General features: G+C 42.5%; 1 protein-coding gene across 9 annotated transcripts in view; it reads left to right on the forward strand.

Moving 5' to 3' along the window:
• The window catches only part of DOCK3 (dedicator of cytokinesis 3), a 609762-nt gene that overhangs the window by 523243 nt on the left and 65111 nt on the right, over window positions 1–21408 (forward strand). For 8 of the 9 annotated variants that reach the window (XM_048858121.2, XM_048858128.2, XM_048858122.2 and 5 more), the window contains exons 28-35: window positions 1609–1703; window positions 5392–5467; window positions 6122–6222; window positions 6505–6563; window positions 11293–11441; window positions 17779–17864; window positions 19325–19351; window positions 19472–19567. In XM_048858121.2, the coding sequence (XP_048714078.1) occupies window positions 1609–1703; window positions 5392–5467; window positions 6122–6222; window positions 6505–6563; window positions 11293–11441; window positions 17779–17864; window positions 19325–19351; window positions 19472–19567 (689 nt within the window). The remainder of the gene's footprint in view (window positions 1–1608; window positions 1704–5391; window positions 5468–6121; window positions 6223–6504; window positions 6564–11292; window positions 11442–17778; window positions 17865–19324; window positions 19352–19471; window positions 19568–21408) is intronic. The other variant, XM_048858123.2, reaches the window with a different exon arrangement.

Below are 21408 nucleotides of genomic sequence, written 5' to 3' on the forward strand. Positions count from 1 at the left end.
TTTTTGTGGAATTTTTAACAGAAAATTCTGGTTTCATCATAATTGAAATATTTCTGAAAAAGTTGTCAGTTTTGATAAAAATTCTCTCAAATTTCAAAACAAACAAATATCATTTCAGTACATCTTTGTTTTAAAATTTAATTTTGGGTTTCAAAATTTTGCTTTGGAATTTGAATTTTTGCTTTGAAATTTCAAAATTTCATTTTGAATTCTATTTTATTTGTACCTGTTTTTATTGGTACATTATTTTTATATTATGTTATGTCAGTAGTATTGCACATTATGCACTGTAGCTACTGACTCATAATATTATATAATCGTTTAAATATTCTATTTTTAATATATTTTTTGAAATCTTAAAGGGAAGCTACTAAGATGTTTCAGTCAGTACTAAGAAGCAGCTGCCTTTAATGATATTTACTACATCTACATGTCATGAAATAATTAAATATAATAAAAATTTAAAAATCAATCAAATTTGAAACAAAGTTTTGAAATTCAAGAATAAAAAAACAAGCTTCCAAAACAAAACTGAGAAATCCAAATTGAAATTTAAAAATTAATGTCTTCCAAAACAGTATTTTTTGGGGTTGGGGGGAATTTCGGGTAATTAGGAAATTTCAAAAATATTTGTTTTCTACTTGAATTAGAAGAAAGGAGTTTTGAAATTTCCCAGAAACCAGAAATTCCAAGTTTTGACCAGCTCTACTGAAAAGTTCACTTAAGAAAAGTTTTGAAGTTGTTCTCACCTGACATCACAAATATCACTGTCACAGCTGGCAACCTTCTTGATAGTCTCAGTAAAAAGACCTGTGATTAAATTGGCTATGGAGATAGAGATTGAATTATGCTGGTGTAACAACAATAATGTATACCCCTTTTATGGGTTAAGAGAGGATTACTGTTATATAAAAGTGAAAAATGAGGCAGATAGTGAGTTGCTAAGTGATTTATTCAGAATCAAAAAGTAAGTCATTGGCAGAGCCAGGATTTGATCTCAGGAGTTTTTCCTCAATCCTTTGTTCAGGACTGCTAGACCACTCTTCTTTCTCCCTTAGGTTTTTTTGCATGATAGACACATACACTCTCTCTCTCTCTCTCTGAAGTGGTCCTTTTAGAAACAGACATCGGGGTGGGATGCCTTTAGCAAGTCCTTTCTTCTTCATCATAAATGGGATCTTATATTACCATATTACATAACCTATAAAATAATTTATTTTTATTCATTTTTTTATTTTATGACAGGGGTGCCTAGAACCATGAAAACATACCCCTTTTAATATAAATTAAATAAATAACAGTTCCTCCAAAAGGCACGCTGGGAACTCAGACCAGAATTCTGCATGACACTACTGAAATGTCATATGGAATAAAGTAAAATAAAGTGCTGCACTGTAAGCTTTAAAATATAGGAGAGTGCACCTGCTGAAAACAACTGTATCTGTCTCATTCCCATACGTGCTGCTTCCATGTCCTGAGCTATGTAGCCTAGTGACACAGGGATCAAGCAAGGGAAACATAATTAGCTTAATTGTCTTGGCTGTGGCTAGGAAAGTACATTTGCCTACAGCTGCCACTGCTTATTATTCTCTTTTATCTGTGTATTAGGAGTTCCTGCTGAAGATTTTCTGTGTGTTTCGAAATCTAATGAAGATGAGTGTCTTTCCTCGGGACTGGATGGTGATGAGGTTGCTCACCAGCAAGTGAGTATGGACATGTTTAAAGCACTGAATGTTCGTTTGAGAACTCTGGGGGTACTCTACATTAGGGCTTCTCAATCCCAGAGAAACAGTGTGTTTTAGTGGACTGAGGGGTGGGACTCTAGGCAGGAACTCCTCCTGAGTACTAATCCTGGTTCTGCAAAGTTACTTAAGCTATCAGGGCCAAATTAGGGCTTCTGTCAATGAATGATCACTTTCATGTACAAGTTTTACATGCTACCAGTGGGCACACATACTATAGAGTTAATACTATAAATCGCTCTTTTTTCACGAAAACCAAGTGCAAATAGGCTTCCTGTATGTAAATTCTATCACTTATGCACACAAGTGATAGTGAGCTAAAATGATCTGCCCAAAGTTAGTCACATATGGAGTTTATTTACCCCTTTGAACATCTGCCCCTTTGTCTGTTTTCCCATCTGTAAAGTTTCGGTAATTGCTTTGCTTAGGTCCATTGCTTTGAAGACAGGCAACACTCTTTAAGTGCTGAGTAGAACTAGACACCAATTCCAGTTATCTATGTCTGTATCCACAATTACCCCACAAATCCTTCCCTGACTGAGGGAGGCATGGTTTCCTCTTGCCATGTGATAAATGCACTTTGTCAATAGTCTGAGGTGCAAGGAGGGATAGCCAAAAAGACTGGCTCTTCCATTTCAGCCAAGTTACTAAAATGGAAGGAGCTGCTGAGGTATACATAGCTCTTGGATATATAGTGCTTATGGTCTTAATTTTCCTTTTACCCACGTTGTTACCTCTCTGGCTTAATCATAGAATATCAGGGTTGGAAGGGACCTCAGGAGGTCATCTAGTCCAACCCCCTGTTCAAAGTGGGACCAATCCCCAATTTTTGCCCCAGATCCCTAAATGGCCCCCTCAGAGATTGGCCTGCTAAACCCAAGGCTCTGAGTTCAATGCTCAAACCACTGACCTATCCTTTCCCCACCTCTTCATTGTGTCTCAATTTAAAAAACAGCAACAAAACTCACCAAGGAGTTTTCTCGCAGTTTGTTGCTGGTGCACTGCCTGGGGCTACTGCTCCTGACAGAACCAGCATCCCTACAGGTTGTAAACATGCTCTTTGGGTGAAAGACCAGAACAACTCAGCTTAGATCAGTGGCGGACAGGACCGGCTCTAGGCACCAGCAAAGCAAGCACGTGCTTGGGGCGGCACAATTCCAGGGGCGGCGTTCCGGCCACCGGTTGGCTTTTTTTTTTTTTTTTGTTTCTTTTTTGCTTCGGCAATTGCTGGGACGGCAATTTTTTTGCTTAGGGCGGCAAAAACTCTAGAGACGGCCCTGGTGGTGGACTCAATTTTTTTTAGAAAAGGAGGGGCAGACCACAGTCCTTACACCAGATGACAAGGTATCAGATTGAAATCATTATTTCTTGATTATGCAGTTGTCATTTGGGCTTGAATTTTTTAGTTTTGTTTTTTATTTTTGCCTTGTCAAGCTTTTTCTGTTGTTTTTAGGAGGTAGCAGCAGCAGGCTGAGAGCCAGGATTATACCCAGAGGCTGGGGTTACCTACTAGTGTCTCATTTTATTAGCTAACCTAACTGTAGCATCACAGTTGACTAACTGAAGTACTGGAGGGGTCCACATTGCAAGATGATGTCATGGACCTCTTCCTGAAGGCTGATTGGTCAGCTGTGGTTGTTAGGGGGCTTATTCCTTCACCCACTTACTTCCCTTGTCCTTCTCACATGAACAGAGAGCAACAATACCCAAAGTCCAAAGGTGCAAACAATTCGATGTTTATTGGGGTGAACTTCCAGCAAGCATGATTCCAGTTTCCTTCCTTAGTGTCCCCCTTCCCAGCTCTGACACCACAGAGCCTTACACCTGTGTCCCTGTTCCCATTCCTGCCCTTAGCCTAAACATGATTCCAATTTCCCCACCCCCATTCCCTGTTCCCATTTCCCCCTTTAGCAAAACACGATTTCAATTTCCCCACCCCCATTCCCTGTTCCCATTTCCCCCTTTAGCAAAACACGATTCCAATTTCCCCACCCCCATTCCCTGTTCCCATTTCCCCCTTTAGCAAAACATGATTCCAATTTCCCCACCCCCATTCCCTGTTCCCATTTCCCACCCACCCACTTCCTGATTGACTGCAGACTATATAGTAAAACTTGAGTTCTGCTTAGCTATACCTTAACCAATCATTTTCCTGAAATTTAACTAACCAATCCTAACATATTGTAACATGATTATGTAACCAATTATATCCCACCACCTCAATTAGTTTACACGCAGCAAAATTAATTATACAGCAGACAGGAACAATCACAGAACCAGACAGAGATTATACAGACAAACTATAGCAAAGTGGGAACTATTATGACAAAACAATACAGAAGTGAGGATTTTACATCCCAGCTATTGATAAGTGAGTTCTTGCCAGACAGGATGCTATCAAACTAAGTTTCCTTTTACATTTTCTAGGCACTTCCCTTTCTCTGGAGGCGATAGGCACTATCAGGACAGGAGTATATTCCTAACAGCCCAATAGCACCTTATTTCAATGTGACTAGTTTGGAATGTGAGGAGGTGACCCATCGCTTCCCAGCTTATGGCTGCCTCTGTTGCTTAGCCAAATATCTTAGCCTAAGCACAGGGCCTCAGACTGTCACAGTAAGAGAAGGACCTTACACTGGCAGACAGTGATTTTGATTCTTTCTTTTATACCTCTAACTAGCCAAGTGATAAGAATACACTTAAATTCTTAGAGTATAGGGCTTTACAGACAGGCCTGAATATCTATATTATAACAGTGGTGTTGTATGCTCTGTGAGTTCACAGTGCTAACGAGAAGTGAAAGAAGTAGCTATAGATGTTGTGAACCCCCAGGTTACATGCTGTACTACAGGACAAGAGAAATCCATATAAAGTAAAAAAGACCTGGTTACCTAGATAACCTCATCCTGCTGGCGCTGCTTAGCTGGAAATCTCTTCAGGTTGAAATAAGGTGCATTTATCAATGTCGCTGAAAGTATCACATGAATGAGATGCTGAGCTTTAGCCTATTTCTTTTTTATACCAAAGCAAATTAGACTTCATTAATTCTTGCATGTTGTTACATGATTTATTCCCATTTAATTAAAGGCATTTCATAGAATATCAGGATTGGAAGGGACCTCAGGAGGTCATCTAATTCAACCCCCTGCTCAAAGCACCTACAAACATATTTACGTTTCCCAGTGAACCCAGAGCTTACAAAATATTACCCAAAATGTACAGAGGAGATCAATTTACAGCAAAGTCCAAAAACCGTAGAGGATTGTGCCTACCTGATTTTTGATTAAAGAAATGCACAGAAACAAAAATAAATAAGTTATGTTTGTTCTTTTATTTATTAACTGCAGTACTGGACTTTTCAAAATAAACTCATCAATTACAAAGATATTCTTCAGTTTCCAATATCTACAATAGTTCAGGAAAACATATTTGTGAATTCGTCCTTGCATTATTTAATTTGAAGTCTTTGTTAAAAAAAAAAACAAAATACAGTGACCTTTATGGTGATATCTAGAAATGACTGCATAAAGAAAGAGTGCCAAAATGCATTTTGAAATGTAACAGAAAGCACCAGTGCTCAGAGCCATTCAAAAACTCTCTGAATGTAATTTGTACTGCTGATTGAAAACGATCTTTTTTTTAATTATAGTATCATAGTTACCACAGTCCAGTACCTGTCTTCTGCCCTGCACAAGAACTTCACAGAAACAGACTTTGATTTTAAGGTAAGGATTGAGATCTAGAAAATTTCATGACAGCCTTTAAAACCAGCAGCAATGCAGGAACAGTGGCTACTCTATGTTAATAGATTATGTTCACTGTGTTCATTAGCTCAGAAAATAAACTAGCTGATACAGTCATCAAACTCTGCTGAGGCTTTGACTGAACTGGAAAATCCCAGAAGAGCAGAAGCATTATGAATTCTAATGGTACGAAAAGTGAGACTGCTTGCATTGGCTAAAGTCAAGAATGTATAGTGTCTAATGTAATTCAAAGCACACTCTATGTTGTGGTTTAGGGTATGAAAACGTGTTCACTAGGAATATTTGAAACTGCCAAACTCATTTCACTTTTGGCCTAATGCAGAGTTGAATTCAGGTGTCAAGAGGTTAAAGGCCTATGTCTGAAGCCCCACCACTCCGTTGCTGCTGGATTCTTTTAATTGTCATTCCCTCCAGTATTTGTATAATTCTTGGCACTGATTTAACTTAGTTTATTATTACATCTGGTTTATTGAGACATAATTACCTATTTTCCTCTGACTTAAGGTGGAACAACCTGATGCCTTCTGTAAAATGTAAACATGGCATGTATGTTTGTGTTCAGAACTTGTTCTGCCTTTGGACTGTCATGTGTTTAATTTCCTTCCTGTTTTCTAGGTGTGGAACTCCTATTTCAGCTTGGCAGTTCTGTTTATAAACCAGCCAAGCCTGCAGCTAGAAATTGTCACTCCAGCTAAGAGAAAGAAGATTCTGGACAAGTAAGAATATGATCTCCTTGCCTCCAAAACTCTGATTTTTGACATAACCTCAAAAGTAGGACATAGGTTTTTATCACAAAATCCCATACATTACAGGCAGTGAGAGGAATCATCCCAGAAAAATCATACGTAGAGGTCATAGGACAAGTATGCAACAATTTGATGAATCCCTTGGTGTTCTTAAAAAGTATAACCTTGGTTTAAATATTGATTTAATTTCATTAGATCACCAGCTTGCTGTATTTTGTCCCATTAAGGGATTGTCTATGCTGTCTCTTTCAGATACGGCGACATGCGAGTGATGATGGCATATGAGTTGTTCAGCATGTGGCAGAACCTGGGTATGTCTCTTTGTCTCCTATTCTCCTCTTAATCACCAAAACTAAAGTTGTTCAAAAATTGCATTACTAATATTCAGCTTTAGTGCTGTGACACCACAGAGCTTATGCTGGGTCTTGTAGTTTCTTCAGGAATTTTCAACTAAAAAAAATGACTTTCTGAATAGCTCTATGGTGATATTTTTCTCATTTGAAATAACTCATTCCTATGAATTTGAATACTTTACTCTCAAATCTTATAGTGACTGGTTTCAACAGCTTTTCTTTGGTATTCCCAGATGATGTACTGCATTAGCATTTGGAAATCCATGCTGTTGTGCTGCAATCTAGTCTAGTACTTGAGATACGGTTGTACACTCTTGACTTTAATCTGGTCTATGACTGCATCGCTGAAACTAAACCTTTACAGCTGTGTCCAATTTCATCCATTTGCAAATGGTACAACAGAACAAGTCAGGGTGATGCAGAATTCTAAAAGTGCACAGCTAGCGATCATGTACGGAAGAGACATAGAATCATAGAATATAAGGGTTGGAAGGGACCCCAGAAGGTCATCTAGTCCAACCCCCTGCTCGAAGCAGGACCAAATCCCAGTTAAATCATCCCAGCCAGGGCTTTGTCAAGCCTGACCTTAAAAGCCTCTAAGGAAGGAGATTCTACCACCTCCCTAGGTAACGCATTCCAGTGTTTCACCACCCTCTTAGTGAAAAAGTTTTTCCTAATATCCAATCTAAACCTCCCCCACTGCAACTTGAGACCATTACTCCTCGTTCTGTCATCTGCTACCATTGAGAACAGTCTAGAGCCATCCTCTTTGGAACCCCCTTTCAGGTAGTTGAAAGCAGCTATCAAATCCCCCCTCATTCTTCTCTTCTGCAGGCTAAACAATCCCAGCTCCCTCAGCCTCTCCTCATAAGTCATGTGTTCCAGACCCCTAATCATTTTTGTTGCCCTTCGCTGGACTCTCTCCAATTTATCCACATCCTTCTTGAAGTGTGGGGCCCAAAACTGGACACAGTACTCCAGATGAGGCCTCACCAATGTTGAATAGAGGGGAACGATCATGTCCCTCGATCTGCTCACTATGCCCCTACTTATACATCCCAAAATGCCACTGGCCTTCTTGGCAACAAGGGCACACTGCTGACTCATATCCAGCTTCTCGTCCACTGTCACCCCTAGGTCCTTTTCCACAGAACTGCTGCCTAGCCATTCAGTCCCTAGTCTGTAGCTGTGCATTGGGTTCTTCCGTCCTAAGTGCAGGACCCTGCACTTATCCTTATTGAACCTCATCAGATTTCTTTTGGCCCAATCCTCCAATTTGTCTAGGTCCTTCTGTATCCTATCCCTCCCCTCCAGCGTATCTACCACTCCTCCCAGTTTAGTATCATCCGCAAATTTGCTGAGAGTGCAATCCACACCATCCTCCAGATCATTTATGAAGATATTGAACAAAACCGGCCCCAGGACCGACCCTTGGGGCACTCCACTTGATACCGGCTGCCAACTAGACATGGAGCCATGATAACTACCCGTTGAGCCCGACAATCTAGCCAGCTTTCTACCCACCTTATAGTGCATTCATCCAGCCCATACTTCCTTAACTTGCTGACAAGAATACCGTGGGAGACCGTGTCAAAAGCTTTGCTAAAGTCAAGAAACAATACATCCACTGCTTTCCCTTCATCCACAGAACCAGTAATCTCATCATAAAAGGCGATTAGATTAGTCAGGCATGACCTTCCCTTGGTGAATCCATGCATGAGACATGCAGTAAGAGACATGCATATTTATGAGTGCTTTATTAATGTGTCTGATAAGTATAATAACAAATTCTCTAAAAAGAAAAGGAGTACTTGTGGCACCTTAGAGACACTTCATTTCTCAGGTTTCAGAGTAGCAGCTGTGTTAGTCTGTATTCACAAAAAGAAAAGGAGTACTTGTGGCACCTTAGAGACTAACAAATTTATTTGAGCATAAGCTTTCGTGAGCTACAGCTCACTTCATCGGAATGCATCAAGTACTCTTTTTCTTTTTGCGAATACAGACTAACACGGTTGCTACTCTGAAACAAATTCTCTGTTTCTGGTTAAAAAAACACAAAAGTTTGCCCACAATTATCCAATAGTTGTTACACCAGTTGTAATAGACTTTACATTTCTGTAAGTCATTTGAGTTTGTACCATATGATATTTTGATTGACACTGGAATGTTACTAAATCAACACAGCATATATTGAATCTGCTAAAACTAGCTAACTGATAGCTCACAAAATGTGATTGTAAATGGGGAAGCATAATCAGGCAAACGTGTTCTTAGTGGGGCCCCACAGAGATCATTTCTTGGCCCTATGCTATTTAACACATTTATCTGTCTGGGAAGAAAACATACAATCATTCCTGGTAAAGTTTGTGGATGACACAAAGATTGGGTAGTAAATAATGAAGAGGATAAGTCACTGCTACAGAATGATCTGGATCACTTGGTGAACTGGGTGCAAGCAACAAATAAGCTTTTAATGTGGCTACATGTAAAATCCTACATCTAGGAACAAAGAATGTAGGCCTTACTTCTAGGATGGGGGAATTCTGTCCTGGCAAGCAGTGACTCCAAAAGTACTTGGGGGGCATGGTGGATAATCAGCTGAACAAGAGCTCGCAGAGTAAAGCTATGGCCAAAAGCGCTAATGTGTTTCTTGATTATTAAAAAACAGGGAATGTTGACTAGGAGTAGAGGGGTTATTTTACCTCTATATTTGGCACAGGTGCAACCGCTTCTGGAATATAGTGCCCATTTCTGGTGTCCAAAATTCATGAAAGACATTGATATTGATTGGAAAGGATTCAGAGAAGAGCCACAAAAATGATGAAAGGATTGAAAACATGTTATATAGTGAAGGACTCAAGGAGCTCAATCTGTTATCTTAACAGAGACAATATTAAGGGGTGATTTGATCTCAGTCTATAAGAATCTACTTATGGAACAGGTAACAGAGGGCTCTTCAATCTGGCAGACAAAGGCATAACAAGATCTAGTGGCTGGAAATTGCAGCTAGACAAATTCACCCTAGAAATAAGGCATAAATTTTTAACAGCGAGGGTAGTTATCCATTGGAACAATTTACCAAGGGTTGTGGTGGATTCTCCATCACTGCCAATTTTAAAATCAAGATTGGATGTTTTTCTAAATGATATGGTCTAGTTCAAACAGGAATTATATCAGGGAAATCCTGTGGCCTGTGTTATACATGAGGTTAGATTAGATGATCACAGTGATCCCTTCTGGCCTCCTTATAATCTACAAAACTATGAATTGTACTTATTTCTGATCTAAATAACATCTTTTGGTTGAAGTGAGCTGGGGTGCAGCATAGCATCTTATGACATGTGCCCCATCACATTGGCAGGGAATGTATCACATTGACTTCACTGTATTAGTTATGTTAGAAACACACTTTGCTTCTCATTATTTGTCTGAAAAATAGATAGCAATATTCATGAAATTGTTAACAGGCTTAAACAAATGTCACATGCAGCTTAAAAGACAAAATCTAGTATGTCTAAATTGTAATCATCCAGATCATGATTTTGAGGAATATACCAAAGTGTCTGCTTTATGCTTCACATGCAGAATGACAGAAATGAAATAAGAAAAGGAGTACTTGTGGCACCTTAGAGACTAACAAATTTATTTGAGCATAAGCTTTCGTGAGCTACAGCCGGATGAAGTGAGCTGTAGCTCACGAAAGCTTATGCTCAAATAAATTTGTTAGTCTCTAAGGTGCCACAAGTACTCCTTTTCTTTTTGTGAATACAGACTAACACAGCTGCTACTCTGAAACCTGAGAAATGAAATAGGAGTTTTAATATTGCAGAGTTAATGACATATGCTCCCCATAGGGATTAAAATTATTATCTCTTTAAATCAAAATCATTCTTTTCTGCTTTTCCTGATTTGTTTATTTCTCTTTTCCTACCCCTGCCTTTTTGCAATTCTGGGACCACCTAAGAGACTGATTAATTTACTAGAGGAAAACCTCCAATATGTAGGTGTATGTTGGATTCCCAATTTAATCTGAAAGATAATTTTGTGGAGAAGTGATATCTCAAAACAATATTGCCCTATCAATGTTTTTTTCAGATAATTTTGTTTTATTTACTAAAGTTTTACAGTGGAAGCACACTATAAAAATAATTGCTAACAATGCTGTATATTTCTGCTACCTAGAGGTGACACTGTTTCGTTCAAAGTCAAGGTCCTTGTCCATTCAATTGCAAATTTCATACCACTAAGGTTAAGGAACTCTAAAAAGTCTAAAGGACCTGTAGCTGATCCATTAAATACTATTATCACAGTTCCTTTGAAAAATCCCTTTCTCCTTAGGAGCCAGAGCCTCCAAAACGGCAGTGGAATCTCTCCATCTTCTCAGGCAGAATTAATGCATCTGACACATAAAGGTGAAGCAGATATTGAATGAGTTTCCCTGTAGGATCTGCAGTTTCTGCTAAATGTAAAGACTAATTAATGTAAAGATAACCAGGCAGACTTCACCATGGAAAACTTAAAGTACCATTGATTTGATAATTTTTGGAGAAAGAACCTGTTTGCTTCTTTATGCTTAATGCAGGGACAAGTTGCATGTGTCTTTACCATATAGTCTCACCTTCTTCTCAACAGGGAATAATAAAAAAGGAAGGCTTTCATTAAATGTAAATTGCTTTGTGTTGCCCAGGTGAACATAAAATTCACTTTATTCCGGGAATGATTGGCCCCTTCCTTGGTGTCACACTGGTCCCACAGACAGAGGTCCGCAACATCATGATCCCCATCTTTCATGACATGATGGACTGGGAGCAGAGGAAAAATGGCAACTTCAAACAGGTGATATGGTTTTTCAGGCTCTTGCTATATCCTCTCTGTTGTTCTGCCCTTCTACAACACTGCACTAGAAGTACTGATAGTTTGTTTCTGAATGTGAGGGAGCAGTTGACGTGGATGGATGGATAGATAGATAGATACTAATTAAAAAGTAACATCCTTTACAACACTGCTACCAAAGTCCCACCATTATATGAACATTTCCATAAGGCATTTTCTCCTATTAATACAGAACACAGTGTTGCATTCACTGCACAGGGAGCAAGGGAAAGTGGATTCTCCTTCCTAATGGTAAAAACAATGGATGCTTCTAAACCATATGTGATGAGGTATTCTAGTGCTTGCAGTGTTTTACTAGGAGTCAAGACTCCTATTCCTGACCCTGCTGCTAACTTTCTGTATGACCTTGGGTTAGTCACCTAGGGCCAGATTTGTAAAGGTATTTAGTTTTCCCATCTGTACAATGAGTACCATGTGATTAATAAAAATACATAGAGTGCTTTGAAATCTTTGGATGAAATACCCTGTATGGCTTTATGTGCATTGAGACTTTTTAACAATTTTCCTACCATTGGCCTATCAAAAGTGCATCTCCACAGATGTTAGCTACAATGAGAGTGTAGCCTGATGTCTGGTTTTGTGTCTTTTAAACTATAAGCCCTCTGAGGCAGGCATTTTCTTATCTGTGGCACATATCTTGCAAACACTTAAGCACATGATTGAATTCAAGCCCATGAGTAATCCAGTTGATCTCAAAATTTACTAATACATGTTTACTAATGATAATAATAATGTTTTCAGGATTTAGCTTATTGTTATGATTACTATTTACTAACAAAATCTACATTTTGTAGCAAAAGGCATCCACTTTAAAGAAGAGGGAAAAAATCAATAAAGGCACATTGCATTGAATGTAAAGAAATGCCACTTTACACTCTAAAGGGACTTAGCAAAAGGCTACGTTCTCCTCCTTGCTCTTCTTTATGGCAACTGACCCATGTCATAGTAAAGTGTATCGTTATGGTCAGAAACTAAACTAAAAATGTGCACCTTGTTAATACAAACACCTACTCTCTGTGACTCTTCTGGAGCTTAGGCTAGTGGCACAAATAAATGTTTTCTGCTGTGAGTACTGGAAAGCCAATGTGCTGTAATGATGGTAGAGCAAATGTGTTTTATTCTGTCTCATGCTCCATCAACAAAATTGTCAAGTGAGTTATGATTCCAGAATCTTTGTTAGTGATCACTAAAGCAAGAAAAAGCACTGCTTAGTGTTTTCCCTAACTTGGCTTATTATTATGCATCACAATTAAAAAGAGTGATCAGTTGGGTGAACAATAAACCATCTTTCTCTCCTCCCCGCCCCCCGACCCCAAGCCTTTGGCTTCCTGCTCCCAGCTTCTACTCTCCTAGAAGGTTTCATTCCTGCTGACAAAAACTTCTGCCCGCAGGTCTCTGAGATTAGGGCGCTTACCTCGGAGCCTCCCTATACGGTGTTTTACAAGGACAAGGTCCAGCTGTGACTGCATCCAGCTTTCCTGCCCAAGATAGCTTCACAGTTTCATACAAACCTGGACATATACTTACCTGTCTTCTTTCCAAAATCTCATAAGTCAGAAGAGGAGTGAAAATTATACTCTGTGGACGTCAGGATCGCACTAGCCTGTTACACTTAAAGGACCAAGCCATTCCGTAAGTCGACACAGTTGTTCATTGTAGTGGCGGACAGGATGAAAAGTCTTCCAGTGTCCGCCTAAGAGAATTTCATCATGGATTACCACCTGCATCCTTGTCTGCTATGATCTGGCTAAAGTGCTTCCACCGGCGACTGTAACCGCCACTTGACTAGGGCACAAGCCTCGGCAACAGCCTTCCTGGCCTAAGTGCCGATTCAAGATATCTGCAGGGCCACTGGTTGTCTATCCACATGTTTACGTCTCATTACGCACTCACCCAGCAGGTCCATGACGATGCTGGTTTTGGTAGACCAGTGTTGCAAGCCGCATGACTGAACTCTAAGGATACTGCCTGTGAGTCACCTAGAATGGAATTGACATGAGCAAGCGCTTGAAGAAAAACAGTTACCTACCTTTCGTAACTGTTGTTATTTGAGATGTATTGTTCATGTCCATTCCATTATCTGCCTTCCTACCCCTCTGTCGGAGTTGCTGGCAAAAAGGAACTGAGAGGTGTAGGGTCGGCAATGCCTATATACCGCCGCATGAGCGCAGCACTCCAGAGGGCACCACAGCCAACCCTACGGATACCGCTAAATCAAAAATCTCTGACGACTGTGCAGGTGCATGCGCACACATCTAGAATGGAATGGACGTGAACAATACAGCTTGAAGAACAAAGTTCTTCTTCAAGTGCTTGCTCATGTCCATTCCATATTAGGTGTGTGTGCTTGCCACATGCACCAGTGCCAGAAGTTTTTCCCTCAGCAGTATCCATGGGGGACCGGCTCTTGTGCCCTCTAGAGTGGCACCCGCATCGCATGGTATAAGGGGCGCCGCTGACGCCTCCCACCCTCAGTTCCTTCTTGTCGCCAGTGACGGTGCTGGAATATCTGCTTCTTTGGCTAGCGTTGTTTCGTTCTTTGTTCTTGCAAACTTTGAAATCCTCTAAAATAGTTATATATAGTTAGTAGTTTCTTAGTTACCTTTAGTAGTAGTTCTCAAACTTTTCATTAGTCACAAATGGGACCCAGACAGGGGTCAGGACGTGCCACAGTCCCCAGGCTTTAAGCCCTGCGATTGCTGCAAACAGCGTATGCCCATTATCAATCCACATATCAGCTGCCTAAGGTGCTTAGGTGAAGGGCACATAAGTGACAAGTGCTGTATCTGCAAGTCCTTCAAACCTAGGACGAAGAAGGAGCGCAATATCCATCTAAGAGCACTCCTAATGGAATCGACACTCACTCCAGCACCAGAGCAGCGGTCTGACTCCACACCAAGCACCATGGCCTCCACGTGCAGTGCTCCCCAGGCGCTGTCCACAAGCTGGCACCGGTCTCCTTCCATGGCTTCAGTCAAGAAACCGAAAAAGACTGTGAGGGGAAGATCTCCTACCCCTGGCAAGGGAAAGGAAAGGGCAGGGGGCGAGCCAAGATCCGTGCCGGGCAACTCAACATCCCCCTTGGGAAGTCGGGCCCCAGCTCAAGTTGAGTGGTGCAGGCCATCCCATGCTTTGCCTGCAGCTCCAGATAGCAGTTCAGGCCCCAGCCAGCATCAGGTGCCATCGATACCTGAAGCCCTTCAAGCAGCTCAGGAGATCCTGATGCTCCCAGTGCCACCCTCACCAGCTCCCGTGGTACCCTGGTCTTGTGGAAAACCCGAGTTGGGATCTATGCGTGTGTCCCTGCCTCAGCGGTACCATTCCCCATCGAGATGGACATCCCGCCAGTGTTTGCCCGCCTGCAGCCGCCATGCCTCAGCACTGGAGAGGCAGGCTCAGCAGAGCCTTCTGCAATCCCCACACAGGGAACACCGGTCGAGGGACTCGAGGCGTACCTCTCCGGTAGATAGGCATAGACCCTCTGAGGCACAAGCCTCGCAGCAAGAACTCCGGGACCAGCCCCAACTATCTCCAAGGGCTTGTTACCAATCCCAGGACCAATCAAACACGAGATACCGCTGATCACCGGGCCATAATGGCCCATCTCCAAAAGGAAGGTCGCCCTACTCAGGACGATCCTCCCGGCAACTGGCCCGTAGTAGCTCACGGTCCCTTTCGGGTTGTCCACCGAGGCCCAGCAGTCTATGCAGGACCTACCCTTCGATGGCCGGACCCTATTTGCAGAGCAAACAAACAGCAAATTGCATGGCCTCAAGGACTCCCACAACACCATGAAAACCCTGGATCTCTACGTCCCAGCCCCGGCGCGTAAGCGGTTCAAACTGGAGCAGCTGCAGGGCCAGGGGAGCCAGCCTCAGCAGGACAAGCCCCATAAATGAGCCAAGGGCTACAAGTGCTGCCCGAGCCACCCGCCTCCACCCTCTGCCCAGTCGGGCTCGACCCATAATAAGCAGGGGGCCAAACAGTCATTTTGAGGGTGCGTCCAAGGGCGACCTAACAGATTATTCCCCAGACCCATCTTTCCCAGTGTTCTCCAACCACCTTTCTCTCTTCCTACCTGCCTGGACAGCTATAACCTCTGATGGAAGGGTCCTCAGCATAGTGGAACAGGGTTATACCCTCCAGTTCCTTTCTACCCCCACCCCTTCCCACCCGCCTTCCCCATCCCTCTTCAGGGACCCCTCTCATGAGAGTCTCCTCACGCAGGAGGAAAAGGGGTTGCTACGACTGGGTGCGATGGAAGAAGTTCCTCTCGAGCACTAGAACAAGGGTTCTATCTCAGTACAGATGTGGGGACCTGCATGAAAAACCCCTTAGCTTATTTTTACGAGCTTAGGTTAAAACTTCCCCAAGGTACAAACTATTTTACCTTTTGTCCCTGAACTTTATTTCTGCCACCACCAAGCGTCTAACAAATATAACAGGGAAAGAGCCCACTTGGAAACGTCTTTCCCCCCAAAATCCCCGCAAGCCCTACACCCCCTTTCCTGGGGAAGACTTGATAAAAATCCTCACCAATTTGCACAGGTGAACACAGACCCAAACCAAGAATCTACGTTCCATTCAGCACAACTTATTTTATCAGCCATTTAAACAAAACAGAATCTAACGCATATTTAACTAGATTGCTTACTGACTTTTTACAGGAGTTCTGACCTGCATTCCTGCTCTGGTCCCGGCAAAAACAACACACAGACAGAGAGAACCCTTTGTGGCCCCCCCCTCCAGCTTTGAAAGTATCTTGTCTCCTCATTGGTCATTTTGGTCAGGTGCCAGCGAGGTTGTCTTAGCTTCTTAACCCTTTACAGGTGAAAGGGTTTTTCCTCTGGCCAGGAGGGATTTAAAGGTGTTTACCTTTCCCTTTATATTTATGACACATGGTCTTCTAAAAAGATAAAGTTCTTTGTGGCCCTACCCAGCCTTCCTGCCAAAGTTAGTCTCCACCTTCTATATGAACCAGGACATCTTCCTCCAGCGTTCTATCCCAAACCGCACAAAACCAGTGAAGAGAGGCATCTTCATGCCCTGAGGGCCTTGGTTTTCTACTTAGAATGTACCAAGCCTTTCCGTAAATTGACTCAACTCTTCATCGCTACAGCAGATAGGATGAAGGGTCACCGTGTGTCCTCGCAGGGGATTTCCAATTGGATTACCTCATGCATAAGGACCTCTTACGACCTGGCTGGTGTTCTGCTGCCGCTGATTGTCAGAGCCCACTCAATGAGAGTGCAGGCATTTTCGGCGGCCTTCCTGGCTCACATCCCTATCCAGGACATCTGTAGAATTGCAGCGTGGTCCTCTGTTCACACGTTTACCACCCATTATGCCGTCACTCAGCAAGCCAGGGACGATGCTGGGTTTGGCAGAGCTGTGTTGCAATCTACACGTCCGTGAACTTCTACCCATCTCCAGGGGTACTGCTTGGGAGTCACCTAATGTGGAACAGACATGAGGAAGCACTCAAAGAAGAAAAGAAAGATACCTTTTCCGTAACTGGTGTTCTTCGAAATGTGTTGCTTATGTCCATTCCATGACCCGCCCTCCTTCCCCACTGTCGAAGTTTCCGGCAAGAAGGAACTGAGGGTTGGGGGAGCCGATGGTGCCCGTTATACTGCCCCATGCAGACACCACTCCAAAGGGGGCCAGAGCTGATCCCCTATGGATACTACTGAGGGAAAAACTTCCAGCACCAGTGCATGTGGTGAGCACACACACCTAATATGGAATGGACATGGGCAATACATCTCGAAGAACACCAGTTACAGAAAAGGTAACTGTCTTTTACGAAAGGTAGGTAACCATTTTTTTTTCGGTTGCTGACAGGTAGGACAGGGTAAGATTCTACTTGATACATTCATTTATAGAAAGTTCAGATCTAGGTATTGATAAAAACAAAGAAAATGGATGACAAGAACTCCTGTAAGAAACAAAAAGCCTATCTCCACAGGGAAGCCCATTTTACCCCTCTGCTCAGCAAGAGGATAATTGAGCTCTGTAGTCCATCTCTTCCACTGACCCATATGAGGCCAGTTGTTTCACTGAATCCGCTGAGCTATTATTTTGTAGATTTGAAAGGGGTCTGTTTTATTTCAGATGCTTTTTTATATCAGGGCAGAAATCATCCATCCGTAAAATCTGGCAACTTGCAGAACATAAGAAATTATCCATAAAATACAATCTCAGCCTTCTTAACGTTTTTGAAATTTACCTTCTCTGCAAACACAGTTAACTTCTAACCCATTATTTCTCCCTGATCCAGGTGGAAGCTGAATTGATTGATAAGCTGGACAGCTTGGTATCAGAAGGAAAAGGAGATGAGAACTACAGGGAGCTCTTCAGCCTACTGTAAGCAATGCCATTCTCCCTTCATCTTGCATGTTACAAGGTCACCTTTAGAAGGCTTGGTAAAATTTCAAAGTAATGATTCATTGTAAAATACCAGCAATGGAAGTGGCCTCCCTCAGAACACAGAGTAATGAACAGGGACTTCTAACAGGTTATCGTGACATTGGCCACAAATCAGAGAGAGGGCTATGAAAAAGCTTGCCATCCCTTTTACACTGACAAGAATATAAAAATATATTTTTGTATCTTTCATGCAATAAAATCTAGTATTGATGCTGCATAGGTTACAGTATACAGTGTGCCAAGTGGTGTCCATGTTCCTATCACAGACACACTAGACAAGCCAGTGCTCAGCATTGTGACATCAGTGTGTGAAGTCATAGTCTTCAGACTGTTCAGAGGGCCAGCTAAAAAATCAAGCAGTTCAAGTCTGTTTTGGGGCATTTAAAATTTCCCTCCATTTTCTCCCCTTGCTTACCTTGCTCTTGAAGGTCATACATTAATTGAAGGTTGGAAACTGCTCCCTCCAAAGCCTATCAGTGCACAGGATTTCCAGTCCCTTCCAACCCAAGAAACAATAATGATAGTCGGAGGCTAACCTGAAATCTCAAGATCTGTCCCTCCCACATGGTTAGTTCTCGGGTGCTGAGCTGTGTCCAAGTCTGATTTTCAAATGCCTCCCTTGGTGGATGCTGATCTTGGTTTGAAGGCATATATTGTGACCCACTCTGTAATCTCCACTGAGTTAAATCTTGAGTCTTTAATTGATCCAGTGGTCCCTCTGAGATCAGTAACAGAATACAGGGCAAATTTTCAAAAGGATCTCAATCCAGTCTCCATTTATGTGCATGCAGCTTGATGTATACAAACATCTACATGCATTTTTGGTGCACCGACACCTCTGCATGGAAATTATAGAATTTACTTGTGCACACCCATCATTTTGGGTATACAGGTAAATCTATAACCTGTGCACCTTTATGTTAATACTCAGAAAGTATGCACTTGTATTTGAGTGCACACAAATGGCAACCACTTTTTGAAAGTTTGGCTCCATCAGTGTACATGCAAAAATAGCAAATACTTTTGAAAAGAAAATAATGGAAAATTTGTTTTTCTTTTTATTTACCTGGCAAGAACAATGTTCTGTATTTCCCTTGCGGCAGCTGATGATATCTCTGATAACAGTTGTGATGCAAGATGTTGAACTGGGATTGCTCATTAGAGACCAGAATTTAACAGTTTAACTGAGGGGATAAAATGTGTTACTGTGGGTTTAGGCTCCTTCCCAGTCATAGCTTTCCATTGCTATAAGCAGCTACCATTAGCAGCTTGGGAACCAATTTTTGTTACGTGCAGTGTTCTCTTTCCTATGTTTGAAGCAGCATTGTGATGGGAAATTTTACCTTTTGCTGCCAATTCCATCTTTTCTTGTCTTTGCTTCATGCTGCATGGAGTAGAACCCAGCTCTTTGGGCCCTACCCCAGGTAAGACTGTAATTCTGTCAGTCTTCTGCATGAGAGAGAAACAAAGTTGCCCCTGGCTCTCTCCAGGATCTATACCGTTTCCAGGAAAGCCTCATATGCTGCCTCTTCATTTCCAAACAGCCTGCTGGAGAAGATTGAACAAGAGACGTGGCGGGAGACTGGCGTCTCTTTTGTTACATCAGTTACTCGCCTCATGGAGCGTCTCCTTGACTACAGGTACCTGGTTACAACAGTAAAGTGTTCTGAGTATAAGTATTCTAGCATTCTGCAAGAAGGGTGTACAGAATTAGTAATGCACCAAATTATTTTTGTGTAGAGAACTGTTTTGTATTGGTTTTGAAGCAATCAGTTAATTCAGAGCTGTGGAGTAATGTGAGAGCAACCATTACACAGAACTGTTGGTTTCTGAATTAAGATAGTGGAGGCACACATTCTCATTTACTTCTTGTTCATTCTTGATAAATTGTCAGAATGAAGAAACTGGTGTTTAGTTTACTTGATGATGAGGCTAAAGGATTATAGAACTGTTGGAAGTTATTAATGTGGCTCTCTTCTTAGAATATTTGGCCCTGATTCATCAAAGTCTAACGCAATGCCGTCTAACTCAGCTAAGGGAGACTTTCTTAAAAGCAGGACCCTATGTATTCCATGACTCAGTGACCATGGAGTTTGCAGCAGATCATATTCATGAATCTCAACTTTCATTTATTTAAAAAAAAAAATCTAACCTTAAAGGTTGTAAAGAAAATCTTGAAAGTGTGAACAGAACATAAACAGATGTAATGAAACAGTAGTGAACTGTCCCATTCATCTCAGTGGACTGTTATCTCTGGAACTTAAAGACAACAGTTTAATAATTAGCTGTTTTGCTGCTGATCATTGTAACAGAAACATTTGGCTAATGTGGTTTATTCAACAATCTCAAATAATTTCCCGTGCTCATGTGCCAGAAGCCCCAGTTGTCCCCACCCACATGACAAAACCTCCAGTTCTTCTTTGAGTGACTGCTCATATCAATTCCAATTAGGTGCACATGCACAGTTGTTGGAAAGTTTTTTCCCCTGGCAGTGCCCATTGGGTCGGCTGTAGAGCCCCTTGGAGTGGCGCCTTCATGGAGCTCAATATATGACCCTGCCAACCTGGCGCCTCCTCAGTTCCTTCTTAGTGACAGTGACGGTCTTTGGAACTTGCTCAGCATGTTCTACCACATTTCCCTAGCTTTGTTTGTGTTCTCTGTACTTATTAGTTAGTTCTTAGTTGGTAGTTAGTAGTTAGCACTTGGGCTGGGGGGTTTACTCTCTATCCCGACCGCTTTTCCTTGGGAGGGCTTACATGCCCAAGTCCGAGGGGTTCAAGCCCTGCAAGTCCTGCAGCAAGCCCAGACCAACGAGTAACCCCACGACGCTTGTCTAAAGCCGACAGGTGCAGGATTTGTAAGGGGTTTCGCCCCAGAACCAAAAAGGAGTGAGATTTTTGCCTCAAGCAGCTCCTTGTGGAGGCAGCACTTAGACCACAGCCTCCACCAGTGCGGCAATACCTGGCGCCAAGTTCATCAGTGTTTAGCACCCTGGCGACAGTGGTTGAAGCGGCACTGCAGAAGGACGCTGGCAGACACCCAAGGCTAAGCCTTCGGTACCGCATCGAGTGGCACCGTCTCGAGGCAAACTGGCGATGCTCCGTCGCTCGGCATCGCTGATAGAATTGCAGCACTGCTCAGAGTCCTGGTGCCGCTCACAATCACAGCACCGCTCAGACTCGCGGCACCGGTCCACCGGCCAGCACTCCTGTTTGCAAAGATGATCCATGCATCGATCCGCGTTACGCAGCAGGTCCCACTCCCAGCACCAGTCCCAGTGCCACTCAGCAACCCCACACAGCTCCAGATCGTGACACTGCTCTCCAACCTCACAGCACTGCTCTCCAGCCTTGCAGCACCACTCTCCGGCATTGCAACACCGCTCCCCAGTGTAGCGCTGCTTGCAGGATCAGCTCTGCTCGGCACTGCCCTGGCCACTGTGGTCCCAATCCCAGTCTTCTACTCGGAGACGGGATCTAGA

Source organism: Caretta caretta, chromosome 7 (assembly GCF_965140235.1).
Source record: "Caretta caretta isolate rCarCar2 chromosome 7, rCarCar1.hap1, whole genome shotgun sequence".
NCBI lineage: Eukaryota > Metazoa > Chordata > Testudines > Cheloniidae > Caretta > Caretta caretta.